The following is a 13557-nucleotide window of genomic DNA, read 5'->3' on the forward strand; positions in this document are numbered from 1 at the left end:
GAGGCCGTCTGGCCAGCCCGGTCCTGGGGAGAGTGTACTTGGTGGGGATGGTTCTGTCCTCGAGCCGGAACAGATGCTGGAGAAACGCTCAGTCTGCCTTCAGCCAGGGAGCCTGAGAGAGCCCTCCATCCTCTGGCGGACCTGGGGAGACGAGCCCGGTGGAATGTGTTGGTTGTCGGCTTCATTTCTCCTGCGCGCTGTGCAGCCCTCACCCCAGGCAGCCTACGTGACAGTTTAATAAAGCCCTGCTATGCCAGGAATGTTGATCCAGCAAGACAAACCCTGCGCAACGGCTGTTTTCACACGAGCAGAGAGACTCCCAGGGCATCTGCTCTTTTCTGGAGAGGAAGAAGGCAGCAGTGCTGGAGGCTCAGGGACCAGGAAGGGCTGCCCTCCGCGCCGCCCTGCGGTTCCGCACCGGAGCCGATCCGAATCTCCCTCCTCCCGGAGCTTTTCTTTTTCGGAGACACAGAACCGGTTCATCTTTTTTTGGGGGGGCCAGTTTAGTTTGGCGAAGCCCATTATAGACCCCTTCCCCACCCCACTGCCCCCGGGCACATGGGTCAGCTATTTTCAGATCAGCCAAAATATTCCACATTTCACCGGGAGCTTCAACCACGGATCGGAAGAATCATGTTGTTTTTACCAGAGAGAGAGAGATCACAGAGGAGAAACGCGCTCAGATCTGGGCTCTGATTAGCCCTTTTAAAAACGTTTGGGATGGTTCAGATTTATTAGCAGGTTAAACCAGGATAACTGACACTGAAACAGTTCCTGCTCCGTTTCGACTGTGTTCTGTATATTCCAGAGGGTCCCTGATTCCCCTCCCAAATCACTCTAAATTGTGAATACACTGCCTGACCATCTGAGCCGCCTCTTGCTTTCTAAAACGAGAGCCGATTTTGCTGATTTGCAGACATCAGCCGTGGTTTGGATGAGGAGAGCCAGCAGAAGAGAACAGGCTTTGAGCAAACAGAGAGGGGGGGTCTCCAGTTTTCCCAGCTTGTTTGTTTATTCCCCGGTGCGGGAATACTGATTCGGGACATCATCGCAGGGAATGGAGGAATAGCGGGCTGTTTTTAAAGAGGCATGCCAGTAACAATGCCCCCCCCCCCCCGCCCCCCAGCAGTGTATGTGCAGTTGGAAGGCATGTATGAATAGGTCACTATTCCGCAGGGCCGGCCCTCCTCCCCCGGAGTCCCCTGGGCATTGCTGGAGAAGCAGCGCTCCGGCTCAGGCAGGAGGGGGCTGGGTTTCAGAAACATGCACAGGACGACAACAATAGCTCCTGAGGGAGACGCGCAGATGCTGTCAGGGCCCAGAGCGGTTTTGTCACGGCCGGGGGGTGGGGTGGGAGCCCTTGCGCGGCCATATCTGGAAACGCAGGGGGTTTTTCGGGGGGTGGGGGGGTGGCAGGCGGAGGTAATTCGATAGATGACGGTACAAATGCCCCTGCTGTTGCTTCTGCCTGCAGCGAATACAGACCGTCTCCGGCGGCCCGGCTCTGCACAGGCTCCATCCAGCACCCAGCTGCCCTGCCCCGCGGCCGGCGGGTTCGGGCTGTCCGTCTGTGCGGGGCGAAAGCCGATAGCCTCACGGAGAGGAGAGGCAGGAATGAAAAGGCCAGGCCCCTCCCATTTCCTTCCCGAGAAATCCTCTGAAATCTTGTTTTCCTGGTTGTCATGATCCGGGGCCGGCTCTCACAGAGCTGGGCTTCTCCGAGTCTCGAGGACCCGAGATGAAGCAGTGTGGTCCTTGCAAATGTAATGTGTCGACCCGGTTTCCACTGTCGGTCTGTACTGGAGATGAAGGTAAAGTTTGCCAGTAAGGGGCTCAGAGACCAGAGGAGTCCAGCAGCTCTTCTCACACATGGAAAAGAGGTCAGGCGATAGGCTGACAGAGGAGAGCGGCGCGATGGTCTGGCTTGGGGTGCCTGACCGTGTGGAGTTTGCCTGAACCCCCCCCATATTTCCATAGGTTCTGTATGTAAGCACTGGGGTTCCTGTCCCCCTTCTCCCAAAGATGCACTAGTCTGGAGCTGCTGTCAAGTGAACTAGAGAGCCCGAGGAGTTCAGTGGGCAGATTGACCTCCTGTCATCTGTGAGAAGAAACTGCATTAGGATGCTCTCTAATCAAACGCTTAAAACTGTTTCAAATGTTTGCATCCTTTTAGATATGGATATTTGAGGGCATCTTTGTGGAAATCAGTTTGATTTCTACATTAATTAATGCAAACATGGTCACATTTCAGATGCCTGTTTGCCCTGGTATGCTACACTAGTTCAGTAACAAAAAAAGCCCGTAAACAGAAACCCTGAGTGCTCATACCGTGCACACTGAAGGCATTACCATGAAGCTATCAAGACGCTTGGCTGGGCTTAATGAGAACTGGTTCTCCGAATTGCTGGCACAGGTAGAGAGCTGTGTGCAGATTCGTATCTGAGAGATCTTGCTCACCAGACAGGCTCCTCCAGGACAGCTCTCAGTATTAAAGTTATTCATCTCGCTGACAAGCGCTAAAAGGAGGCTGTAAAGGTGGAACAGCTGGAGACTGCAGCTGGTACTGCCCTTGGATAATGACATGTTTGCAAGTGCCTTGTGTGTAAAATGTTGTCACATCTCCCATTTTAGGAGTAAATTGCTTACAGTATTTCTCTCTTCCTCTCTCTCCTCTTCCTCTTCTCTCTTCTCTCCTCTCCCTCCCGTCCTCTCCCTCCCCTCCTCCTCCTCTCTCCTCTCCCTTCCCTCCTCCTCCTCTCTCCTCTCTCCCCTCCTCTTTTCTCTCTCTCCTCCTATCCTCCTCCTCTCTCTCCTCTCTCTCTCCCCTCCTCCTCTTCTCTCCCCTCTCTCTCCTCCTGTCCTCCTCTCTCCTCTCCTCCTCTGTCCTCCTCTCTCCACTCTCTTCCTCTCTCTCCTCTCCCTCCTCCTTCTCTGTCCTCTCTCTCTCCTCCTCTCTCCTCTCCTCTCTCTCTGTCTCCCAGGTCTGTTGAAGATGCACTGGACCCCAGAGCATGCCCAGCCCCTGACCCAGTGGCCCGAGCAGCACCTGGACGTCTCCTCCACCACCTCCTCGCCGGCCCACAAGTCAGAGCTGTACGCCGCGGGCCGGCAGCGCTACAACTACGCCTGGGCCAATGACGACATCTCCGCCCTCACCGCCTCCAACCTGCTCAAGCGCTACGCGGAGAAGTACTCGGGCATGCTGGACTCGCCCTACGACCGCGCCCCCGTGCCCGGCTACCCCGAGCCTGGCCCGTTCGGGGGCCTCAACGGGCAGAAGAGCGATGCCGAGCCCTGGCCCATGTCGCACGGCTCCGATGGGGGGTACCCGCTGGCGCCCCCGCCCCCCGGACACGAGGTGTTGGCAGGGTCGAAGGGCGCGGTGACTTCCGGGGTGCCCTCTGGCCCGAGCAGCGTGTCCATCTCGGACCCGGGGTACAGTGCCGGGGGCTCGTGCAGCGGCCCTCCCTCCCAGGAGTACCCCCCCCCTGCCTATAACGGCACCTACCTCTCCTCGGGGTACTGCTCCCAGCCCAGCTCGGCACTGCCCCCCGCCTCCCTGCTGCAGCCCCCCTCCACCCTGGTGCCCAGCTACACCCCCCCCAGCACCGTCTACAGCTACCCCCCCAGCTCCTACCCGCCCCAGCCCGGCCTGGCCCCTGCCTACGCCAGCGTCCACCCCCCGGCCTCCTACCTGCCCTCTGGCCTGGCCGCCCCCACCCCCCTGCCCCCGCCGCGGCCTGCCATGGTGGGGGGCAGCTACGGGTACCAGGGCCACGGGCTGGCAGGGGGGCCGGAGCCCGGGGGCGCCCTGAAGAGGAAGGCCTTTGAGCTGGGGGTGGAGGAGGAGGGGGAGGAGGGGCCGCGGTACCGCAAGTACGGCTACGAGCACGCCAAGCCGGGGGCCGGCTCGCCCTACAGCGTGCCCCCTGACAAGGGCGAGTGCCGCGGCAATGGCTTCAGCGCCAGCAGCGCGCCGGACCCCCAGAGCAGCGCGGCGTACAAGCCGGGGAAGCCCCCCTCGCAGCCGGGGCTGGGCGCGGACGAGGTGGGGAAGTACGGCGGCCTGAAGCCCCTGGTGTCGCCGCCCTATAGCGCGGCGGGAGAGTACAGCCCGCCCGCGGCGCTCGGCAGGGAGAACGGCGGCGGGGCGGAGCACGGCTTCGCGCACGCCCGCCTGGCCGCCAAGCTGCCGTCCGAGGAGCTGCTGAAGGCGGCCGACCCCCGGGCACTGGAGCTGGTGAGCGGGGAGGTGCTGGACCGCAGCCCCGCCCTGCCCTGGGCCGACCTCGCCGGCCACGCCGCCCTCAAGGCCGCGCTGGAGGAGGAGCTGCTGTGGCCCGTCCTGCGGCCCGGCCCGGCCAGCCGCCCGCCCAGAACCATCCTGCTGTTCGGGCCGCGGGGCGGCGGGAAGACCACCCTGGCGCGCTGCCTCTCGTCCCAGCTGGGGGCCGCTTTCTTCCGGCTCAGCGGCGCCGCCCTGGTGGCCAAGTGGAAGGGGGAGAGCGAGAAGATCCTGAGGACTACCTTCCTCCTGGCCGGCTGCCGGCAGCCCTCCGTGGTCTTCATCAGCGAGCTGGAGGCGGCGCTGGCCCCCGAGGAGGGGCTGCAGCCCCAGCTGCTGTCCTACCTGGAGACGGCCCAGCTGGGGCCCGGCGGGGGCGCGCTGGTGGTGATCGGGGCCACCGGCCGGCCCGACGCGCTGGAGGAGGCCGCGCACCGGCGCTTCTCCAAGCGCTACTACGTGGGGCTGCCGGACGCCGCGGGCCGCCGGCAGGTCCTGCAGCGGGCGCTGGGCCCGCAGGGCTGCTGCCTGACGGAGCGCGAGCTGGCCGGCCTGCTGCAGCGCACCGAGGGCTTCTCCGCGCGGGAGCTGGTGCAGCTGTGCCAGCAGGCCGCCGCCTCCGCCCACGCCCTGCCCGGCATCCAGCCGCCCTCCCTCACGGACTTCGAGAGCGCCTTCTGCAAGGTGCGCCCCCACGCCACCGCCAAGGAGCTGGACAGCGGCACGGAGTGGAGCAAGGCCTACGGGCACTGAGCCCCGCGGCTGCGGGCCGGGCATGGCTGGCCTTCTACCTTCCCAGTACTGCTTTCCCAGCCGACAGGGGGCGAACGCTTGTGGGGTTGTGTGTGGGGGGAGGGGGGGCTAGGCTTCATTGTTGGTTTTTCCTGGTGAATGTGCCATCACGTGCTGTTTTTCCTTTTCCTATACGTGTATATATATATTTTCCCAAAGAGCCAAATCAGTGGACGTTTTTTCCAGGCTGGGGGGCGGGGTGGGGGTGGTGAACGGGGCAGTCTTAGTGACTACAGGTTGTAGATTGCTACTCTCAGGATCCTATTTATTGCCAGTCTGCAGCCATGGCGCCGGGAGGCGCTGGCCTGGGGTTGTGGGGGAGGGGGGAGGGGGTGTTTGTGTGAACTGGCCTCGGCCTCGGGACTGCAAGACAACCTTCCCCGCGACAAAGACCGCTGCCGCCGAGCCTCGGGTCAGGCGGTAACAGCCCCCCGGGGTACGCAAGTGCCCCCCGAGCCCCTCGCACCTTCAGCAGGGGTCCCCACGCTGGACGGGCCGGCTGCGCCTGGATCGCACAGCGGAGTCGCACCAAAGAGCTTCTCCTGCCCGCAGAAGAAGCAGCCCTGCAGTGCCGGGCAGCGGTCCGTTACTGCCGGGCCGGGCCTGCAGGTTCTCTCCCGAACGGCCGCTCATCTCGCCCCTCTCTGGGCGGTCTGGCAGCTCTCCCAGGGGGAGAGCAGTCGCACAGCTCTGGGACAGCGCCCTCTCCAGGGAGATGGGTGCAGCGAGCATCGGCGCCATCACCGTGGCGTGCTGCTCCCCGATCTCGTCCATGGGCATTGTGGGAAGGTTTCTTACAGTCCCGAATCGCAGACTGTTGACGTTTGCCGACGTCCTTTCGGTTTTTGGAATTTTTTTATTCTTAATATATGTAGTCTTGTTTCAAATACTCAGGAAGAATTTCTTTACCTCAGAATGAAAAAAAAAAAGGCGCAGAAGAAGAATGAATGTATAGTAACTGTACGGGACCTCTCGTTCACTGTCCGAGAGAGAGGAGGACAGAGGAACCACTCTGCAGCTGAGCCTTCTCAGCAAAAAACTTGAAACTCTTACCAAGGCTAACATTGAATGTAATTCAGGTATTTTACAAAGGATATCCTTATGATGCCATAAATCCATGTTTTTTGATTATATATATATATTTTTCCCCCATCCCACTTTATTTTTACTGTAGAATTTTGGTGGAGTGATGTTTGTCTTCATGAAGTGTTGAGTAGATTTTAATCAAAGAATCTATTTTTCTTTTGCGGGCAAACCGTTTTTTTCCCGTTGTTCTGAATGGGCCCAGATTTGGGGCAATTCTGCAGAACCCGGTCTGGTCGGTCTCGGGGCTGTGGTCCAGAGGGAACACTGGCTTTTCTATAGCCCTGACCAGCCTTATTTATTCAGTAAGATGTGTGGAAGATGAGGGTTTTAACACCAGCCCCAATCCGTGCCATAGTACTTTCCAGAACCTGTCAGGAAACGGAGCTGGTTTGCTTTGTTTGTCTGGTTCTTCTTCCTTATCTGTGTAATGTGCTGAAGACTGACGTGACCTTTCTGCCAGCAGCCATGCACTGCCCCTGCAGTCGTTAGATTCTGATACAGTGGGGGGGGCATCCTTGCAGCTGGGATGTAGAGAATAATAACGGTTTAATGTGATCAATAATGGCTCGTGTTATATAAACAAGGGGCCTGCTTGCCCACAGTCATGTGCTAAGAGGTCAAAGCTAAAGATCCGTGTTCTGACTGGGCCAAGCAAACCAGCAGCACCAGAGAACCTCCAGGAGAGGGTTTTCATCCCAAGGGCGTTAGGCCAGAGGGCGTCAGTCCAGAGGGCATTGATCTGAAGGGCGTCAGTCCAGAGGGCATTAATCTGGAGGGCGTTAGGCCAGAGAGCATTGATCTGGAAGGAGTCAGTCCAGAGGGCATTGATCTGGAGGGAGTTAGTCCAGAGGGCATTAATCTGAAGGGCGTTAGGCCAGAGGGCATTGATCTGGAGGGAGTTAGTCCAGAGGGCATTAATCTGAAGGGCGTTAGGCCAGAGGGCATTGATCTGGAGGGAGTTAGTCCAGAGGGCATTAATCTGAAGGGCGTTAGGCCAGAGGGCGTCAGTCCAGAGGGCGTCCAGAGCCAGACCACAGGCCAGAATGACGAGAGCTGTCTCACACCGCCAGCACTACCGCAGCCCTTCAGCAACACTGCAGCTGCCTCGAGGGGGTGGGCTGGGTCGAGGAAAGGCCTGTCGACATTAATCTGCCTGGCCACGCGTTTCGCAATGGAGAGAAAGAGTAAAAAGAGCTTTACTCCTTCGCTGAAGATTTTTGTGAGCTCTTGTTGGTAGCACCTTTAACGGGACACCAGCTATCCTCCCTCCAGCCACTGCGGGGAGAGGAGGGTCTGCCTGCGCGTGCAGGAGTGACGGACTGCAGGGACTATAGGCGTCAGCCCCCTCCCACGCGAAGCCTGGAGCTGTGGGCTCCTGATTGATGTCCAGTAACCCCACATTACTATTCAGCTGCTCCTGTGCAACTGGAGGCCTCCGTCATGCTGCAAGACCAGGTCAATCAGAATGACCTTCAGTGGACATATCGATCGGCAGGGAGGAGGGCAGAAAAAGCGCACTCGGGCTTCCATGAGAAAGCACCTCTTCGCGATGCAAGTCCACGTGACGAAGGGGGCTCTTCATTCGCTTCTCACGCGGGTTTACCAGCACCGAAACACGGTACTGAGAAAGCAAGGGGAGCCCGGCAGGAGCAGCCAGCCCAGGGGTTCTGTCCATGAGAGTTCCCTTTTGGGGTCCAGTCCTGCCCATGATCTGGGTGCGACGCTCACAGACCAGGGCCGCCTCCTTTCAGCTCATCCCTCAGCGCTTCGGAGCAGGGCGGCACCTTCCCTGACCTGCCCCAGCAGAGCTCTTTAATTACCCCTATTACTGCCCCCACTAAGTGAATGAGGGTTTTGTTTAGCAGCTTTTAAAAAGTCCGGGCCTTGCTCTGTAAAGTGTGAGATCTCAGGAGCGCTGTGGGCTAGCTGATGGGCCGAGAGCCTCAGGGGCTGGGTATGGCCCGTCTGATTGATGACTGGCGAGAGGGGCCACAGAGTGTCCCCTTCAGCTCAGCGACTCTGTGTTGGGGATGGGGGAGGGCTTTGAGGCTGTATTCACAGGGGCACTGCGAGATAGGATATAATTCAAACCTAACCTGCATATTAAACCTGCCTCTGTCAAGACGCAGCACAGTGATTAATGCCTGATACAGGAGATACAACCATTTACTGTTCCCACCATTAAGCAGGTGACTGTTTTGTTTTCCCAAAGACATTGCCAAGTTTTATGCAGTAATTGACAGAAGCTTAATGATGATCATATTTGCAAAAAAAACATGTCTATAGGGGGACTGGTCACCCTATAGACACACTGACTCCCCCCAGGACCAGGACTGGACACCCTGCAGACACACTGACCCCCCAGGACCAGGACTGGACACCCTGCAGACACACTGACCCCCCCCAGGACCAGGACTGGACAACACCCTGCAGACACACTGACCCCCCAGGACCAGGACTGGACAACACCCTGCAGACACACTGACCCCCCCCAGGACCAGGACAGGACACCCCGCAGACACACTGACCCCCCAGGACCAGGACTGGATGACACCCTGCAGACACACTGACCCCCCAGGACCAGGACTGGATGACACCCTGCAGACACACTGCCCCCCCCAGGACCAGGACTGGACACCCTGCAGACACACTGACCCCCCAGGACCAGGCCTGGACACCCTGCAGACACACTGACCCCCCCAGGACCAGGACTGGACACCCTGCAGACACACTGACCCCCCAGGACCAGGCCTGGACACCCTGCAGACACACTGACCCCCCCCAGGACCAGGACTGGACACCCTGCAGACACACTGACCCCCTCAGGACCAAGACTGGACACTTTGGACTGTTCTTTGAAATGTGAGGAGCACATGTTGAAAAAAAATAGAAATATTTAGAACTTTATGCAAAACCAAATGAAAGTGGAAGCAGGTCAAAGCAGCCTGGTGGAGGAGTCCGAGCTCACGAGGCTGAAGGACAGGAGCAGCTCATCCCAGCTGCTTCCTCCACTCGGGCACCGGACTTCGTCAGCTACGAGCTGTTCACTCGCGTGCTCTTCTCAACAGAAAAATACCAAATTTCAAAGACTGAGTTTATTATTCCTGGGGTGGGAGGGCAAGTTGGTTAATTTTTTTAAAACTGAGCGAGCAAAAAAAAAAACGGTTTGTCCAATGAAAGTGGTATTTAATTTTTATTTTTTTAGTCAATTTGTTCCTGTATCTTGTACATTCTCTGTAACCATTTCTACCTCATTTTTGCGACATATTGTACATGAAAATATTTATTTCATGTCTTTTTTTCAATGTCTGTTTTAAAAAAAAATGTTCTTGAACTGTATTGGTCTACCTCAGAAGAGACTGTATTTTAAGAGAGAAGTATTACACAGTATTAAAGAGATTACGTCAATACATGAGTACGTGTCTTCTCTTCCCTCCTAGTGCGGGATTTCACAGTACCACCCCTCTGCCCGTGATGAGCAGTCGAGCCTGTTCACCGCAGAGGAACAAGTAAAGGTTAATTCCATGCTGAAAAGAGAAGAAAGAAACACGTTTCGGCTGTGGAGCCTTCTGCGGGTGTGAGCTACCCACCTGAACTACTTAAGCCTGAGACTGGAAGCAGCCATGAACTGCATGATCAATTAAGTAATTAACATCCTGGTTGCATGTAGGTCCTGGAGGCTGGGGGGATTGGTATTGGAGCAGCCACCTCATCTGCTGACACAGGGTTTTGTGCTCAATGTTGCTTCTTTTCTTTCTGACTCATTCCAGGCCAAAATTAAATCAGGACGATTCATCTCGTAGCCACTAGATGTAAGCCATACTCAGCTCTTGGGGGCCTCAGGCAGCTTGTTAGCGGCTTAATTGAACCAGTTGATTATGCTTTCCGGGCTTTTCAAATGGTACTGCTTTAAAGAGACCTGGACACCTTGAGACACACTGAGCCTGCAGCAACAGGACTGGTCACCCTGCAGACACACTGACCCCTCAGGACCAGGACTGGACACCCTGCAGACACACTGACCCCCCAGGACTGGTCACCCTGCAGACACACTGACCCCCCAGGAACAGGACTGGACACCCTGCAGACACACTGAGCCCCCCCAGGACCAGGACTGGACACCCTGCAGACACACTGACCCCCCAGGACCAGGACTGGACACCCTGCAGACACACTGACCCCCCACAGGACCAGGACTGGACACCCTGCAGACACACTGACCCCCCCAGTCAATCTCAAATCTTGGAAGGCCAGAGTCCTTCAGATTTTGCAGGTGCTTTTCAATTAGCAACTTGACAAAAACTCACACAGCCAACCCAGTGAATATCGTCAGCATCGGTATGGAAACTCTTCTGCTGCCACCCCTGCTGTGTTAATGAGCTCTGTGGAGCTGTGGGGCACATTTCAGAGGCTGAAAGGCACCTGACCTCAATCAGAGATACACCAACATGCCACAGTGTGTGGAGACCTGGGCACACTCTGCCAGCCCCAGCCCTAGCACAGACCTGCAGGTTAAGACCCAGGGCTGTGCTTGAGGGGTAATTATCCCAGTGCTGGGCCTGGAGCTCCACTCACCTGCAGGGGTTTGTTCCAGCTGAGCTCTGTTGCACAACTGGAACCTTAACTGACACTTAACTGTGGTAGCCCTTGATGAATTGCCACTATTATTACAGTAGCTAACAATTATTAGCCTCTACACGCACCTAAAGGGACTCCAAAATTTGTTTTATCCTCTATGCTTTTTCAGCGAGGAACAAACCTCTGCTTCTTCCTTTAGTCAGTGCACGCTGACACAGCTCTCTGCTCAAACCTCTTACCACTATAATTGTCAATTTAGCTGAAGCCTTGACTCAAGGTAGCACACGTTCGGGACAATCACTGAGCTGTAAAGGAAATAATCTTGTGCAAAACAGTATATTATGCCCAGAATGGCAGATCTGTTCATTTCTATGAATCCTGAGTACGTGATGGGGCTAAATTACTGTTATTATTAATATCTGATGAGCAGCACAGTGGTACAATGGTTACCACTGGTTACCAATGGATCCACGGTGCTGTGGCCCTGTGCTCGGTTCCTGGGGAGTTTATATGTTCTCCCCATGTTCATGTGGGTTTCCTCTGTGCTCTGGTTTCCTCCCACGGTCCAGAGACATGCTAGCAGGTGAACTGGATTCTGGTGTGAGTGGGAGTGTGTTTCTGTGTCACTGTGTGTCCTGTGATGATCTGAGCCTCCGAAAAGATTCTGCATGTTCAATCAAAGCCATGGAAATGTCTTCTGAACAGCCAGGAAACTACACAATCTACTTCACAAGCCTGACATGAGAAAGAGGAAAACCCCTGTCTCTGTGTCTAACTGTGGTAAATGAAATATTCTAAGAAACTAGATCACAAAAGAAAGGATAGAAAATATACCAACTTCAACTTGGGTTTTGTGTTCCTTTTACAATATGAGAACATCTGTGTTCCATCCAAAAACTGGCACAACTCCCCTTTAATCCAAAAATAGGGAGTTTTCAGCCAGTATTTTCCAGCTCCACACTTCCTTCTCAACACACCGGACACTATACAGTAAGCTTGATCATCAAACAGAACAGAGTGATGGATGATGATCCAGCCACCCATTACCAATTCCTTGTGGGAATCTCGGAAAACCCTGAGCCGATCCCTGATGCACAGGGAGTAAGGCAGGACTACACCCTGGATGGGCCTTCCCCAACTGTCCCACCGTACTGTTCAAGTAGAGACAGGATGGGAATGGAAATGCTAAACCTCACAGCAAAAACATTCCCGCCTTAACCAAAAGATCAGACCTGTGGATTCTCATCATTTCCAGCTATGTACAGTATACTCCTGGCTGTCCTTGAGCTGCTGGACGGTGCTTGAGAGACGCTGGTCAGAGAGACTTGAAGGTGCTGAATGACTCCTCACCCAGCCTGAGCTGCATCAGCCGCAGTCACAGGACTGAGAACAGATCCGGCACCAGCGGGGGCCTGGAGAGAATTCCTGGCACTCCTCACACAGGGATCCTGGCTCCGGTCTGTGCCCAGGATGTGCAAGGCCATGTGCAGGTACAACTCAACACCGAAAAGATATTTAATAAGCAGGCAACAGGACTGAAACTGTGCAACACTCTACTTGACTCAATTATTAAGATCAGCTGATTACTGCATTTTTTTGAAAAACCTAAGGAAATGAATCCATTTATTTAGTGAGATCATTTCTTTCCACTATCCTTGGCACTGAAAAGCTACTGTAGCTCCCTGTATTTTGGGGATTATGTGTGTCTGTGACCCTGCAGCGATGGAACAGCACAGTTAATTATTCCCTTCCCGCTCCTAATGAGAGCCAATTAGGTGAGAAGTGAGATAATAAAAGACGCTAACGAGCACTGTCATCCAGCTCCTTCCTGCTCACTTCTCTGCACGAGTCCTCAGCTGCTTACTTTAGTCTGCTGACCTCACTCCCAGTACCGCAGGCCTGCTCAGGCTCCTGATTTCCTCTCCAGCCTCGACCAATGTCTCTGTTCACTTACCTGTAACTGTTCTGTATCACCACTGAGTAAAAACCTGGACACAGAGGATTATCAGCTACTTCTGAGACCTAGAGGACAGCAGGAGTGAAAATCACAGTGTAAGAAGGTCAGACTAAGGCTGGCCTTAACCCGACTGATACTTATTTACACTACACCTACCAGAACTATACTCAACTATACCATACTGTACTACACTTATCAAAACTATACTATACTGAAATATACCACCCTGTACTACACTTATCAGAACTACACTATACTGTACTACATATCATACTATACTACATTTAGTAACTTTACTAAACTGTATACTGTGCTGCACCTATCATAATGATACCATAATAAACTACGTTAGGGCAGAACAATGGCACAATGGTTAGCTAGCATTTTTGGATTCATTTCCTGGGAGCTGTCTGTGTGGAGTTTGATGCTTTTCCCATATTTGCATGGGTTTCCTCCCACAGTCCAAAGACATGCTAGTGGCTTAATTGGGAAGACTGAGTGTGAGTGTGCTTGTGTTTTTGCCAGTTTGCCCTGCGATGGACTGGCGTCCTGTCCAGGGTGAACCCTGCCCTGTGCCCACTCTTGCGGCACTGAATTGCACTAAAATGTTATTATACTGGGAATAATACTGCCAGACACTGTACGTACTGGAAAACACTGAGAATGGGGGAGACTCTCAGGAGCCCAGCTCTCATTGGGCCCCAATGACAGAAAGCAGGGCACACTAAAGGAGTGAATACATGAGTGAATGAATGAATGGGTGAATGATGAAATAAGCTCTCTCTCTCTTCTGCATCGCAGCCCGAAGGGGTTTACAGAAGAAGAAACTCTTCTCTGTTGTACTGCAGCTGTACAGCTC

At 55.0% G+C, this 13557-nt stretch overlaps 1 protein-coding gene across 1 annotated transcript; it reads left to right on the forward strand.

The window, feature by feature from the left end:
- Window positions 1–2953: 2953 nt before the first annotated feature.
- fignl2 (fidgetin like 2) lies at window positions 2954–5038 on the forward strand. Its single transcript, XM_088918903.1, has one exon. The coding sequence runs from the start codon at window positions 2993–2995 to the stop codon at window positions 5036–5038; it is 2046 nt and encodes a 681-aa protein (XP_088775029.1). The 5' UTR covers window positions 2954–2992.
- Window positions 5039–13557: the final 8519 nt, after the last annotated feature.

The sequence above is a fragment of the Atractosteus spatula genome, chromosome 1, assembly GCF_055471065.1.
Source record: "Atractosteus spatula isolate fAtrSpa1 chromosome 1, fAtrSpa1.hap1, whole genome shotgun sequence".
Classification (NCBI taxonomy): domain Eukaryota; kingdom Metazoa; phylum Chordata; class Actinopteri; order Semionotiformes; family Lepisosteidae; genus Atractosteus; species Atractosteus spatula.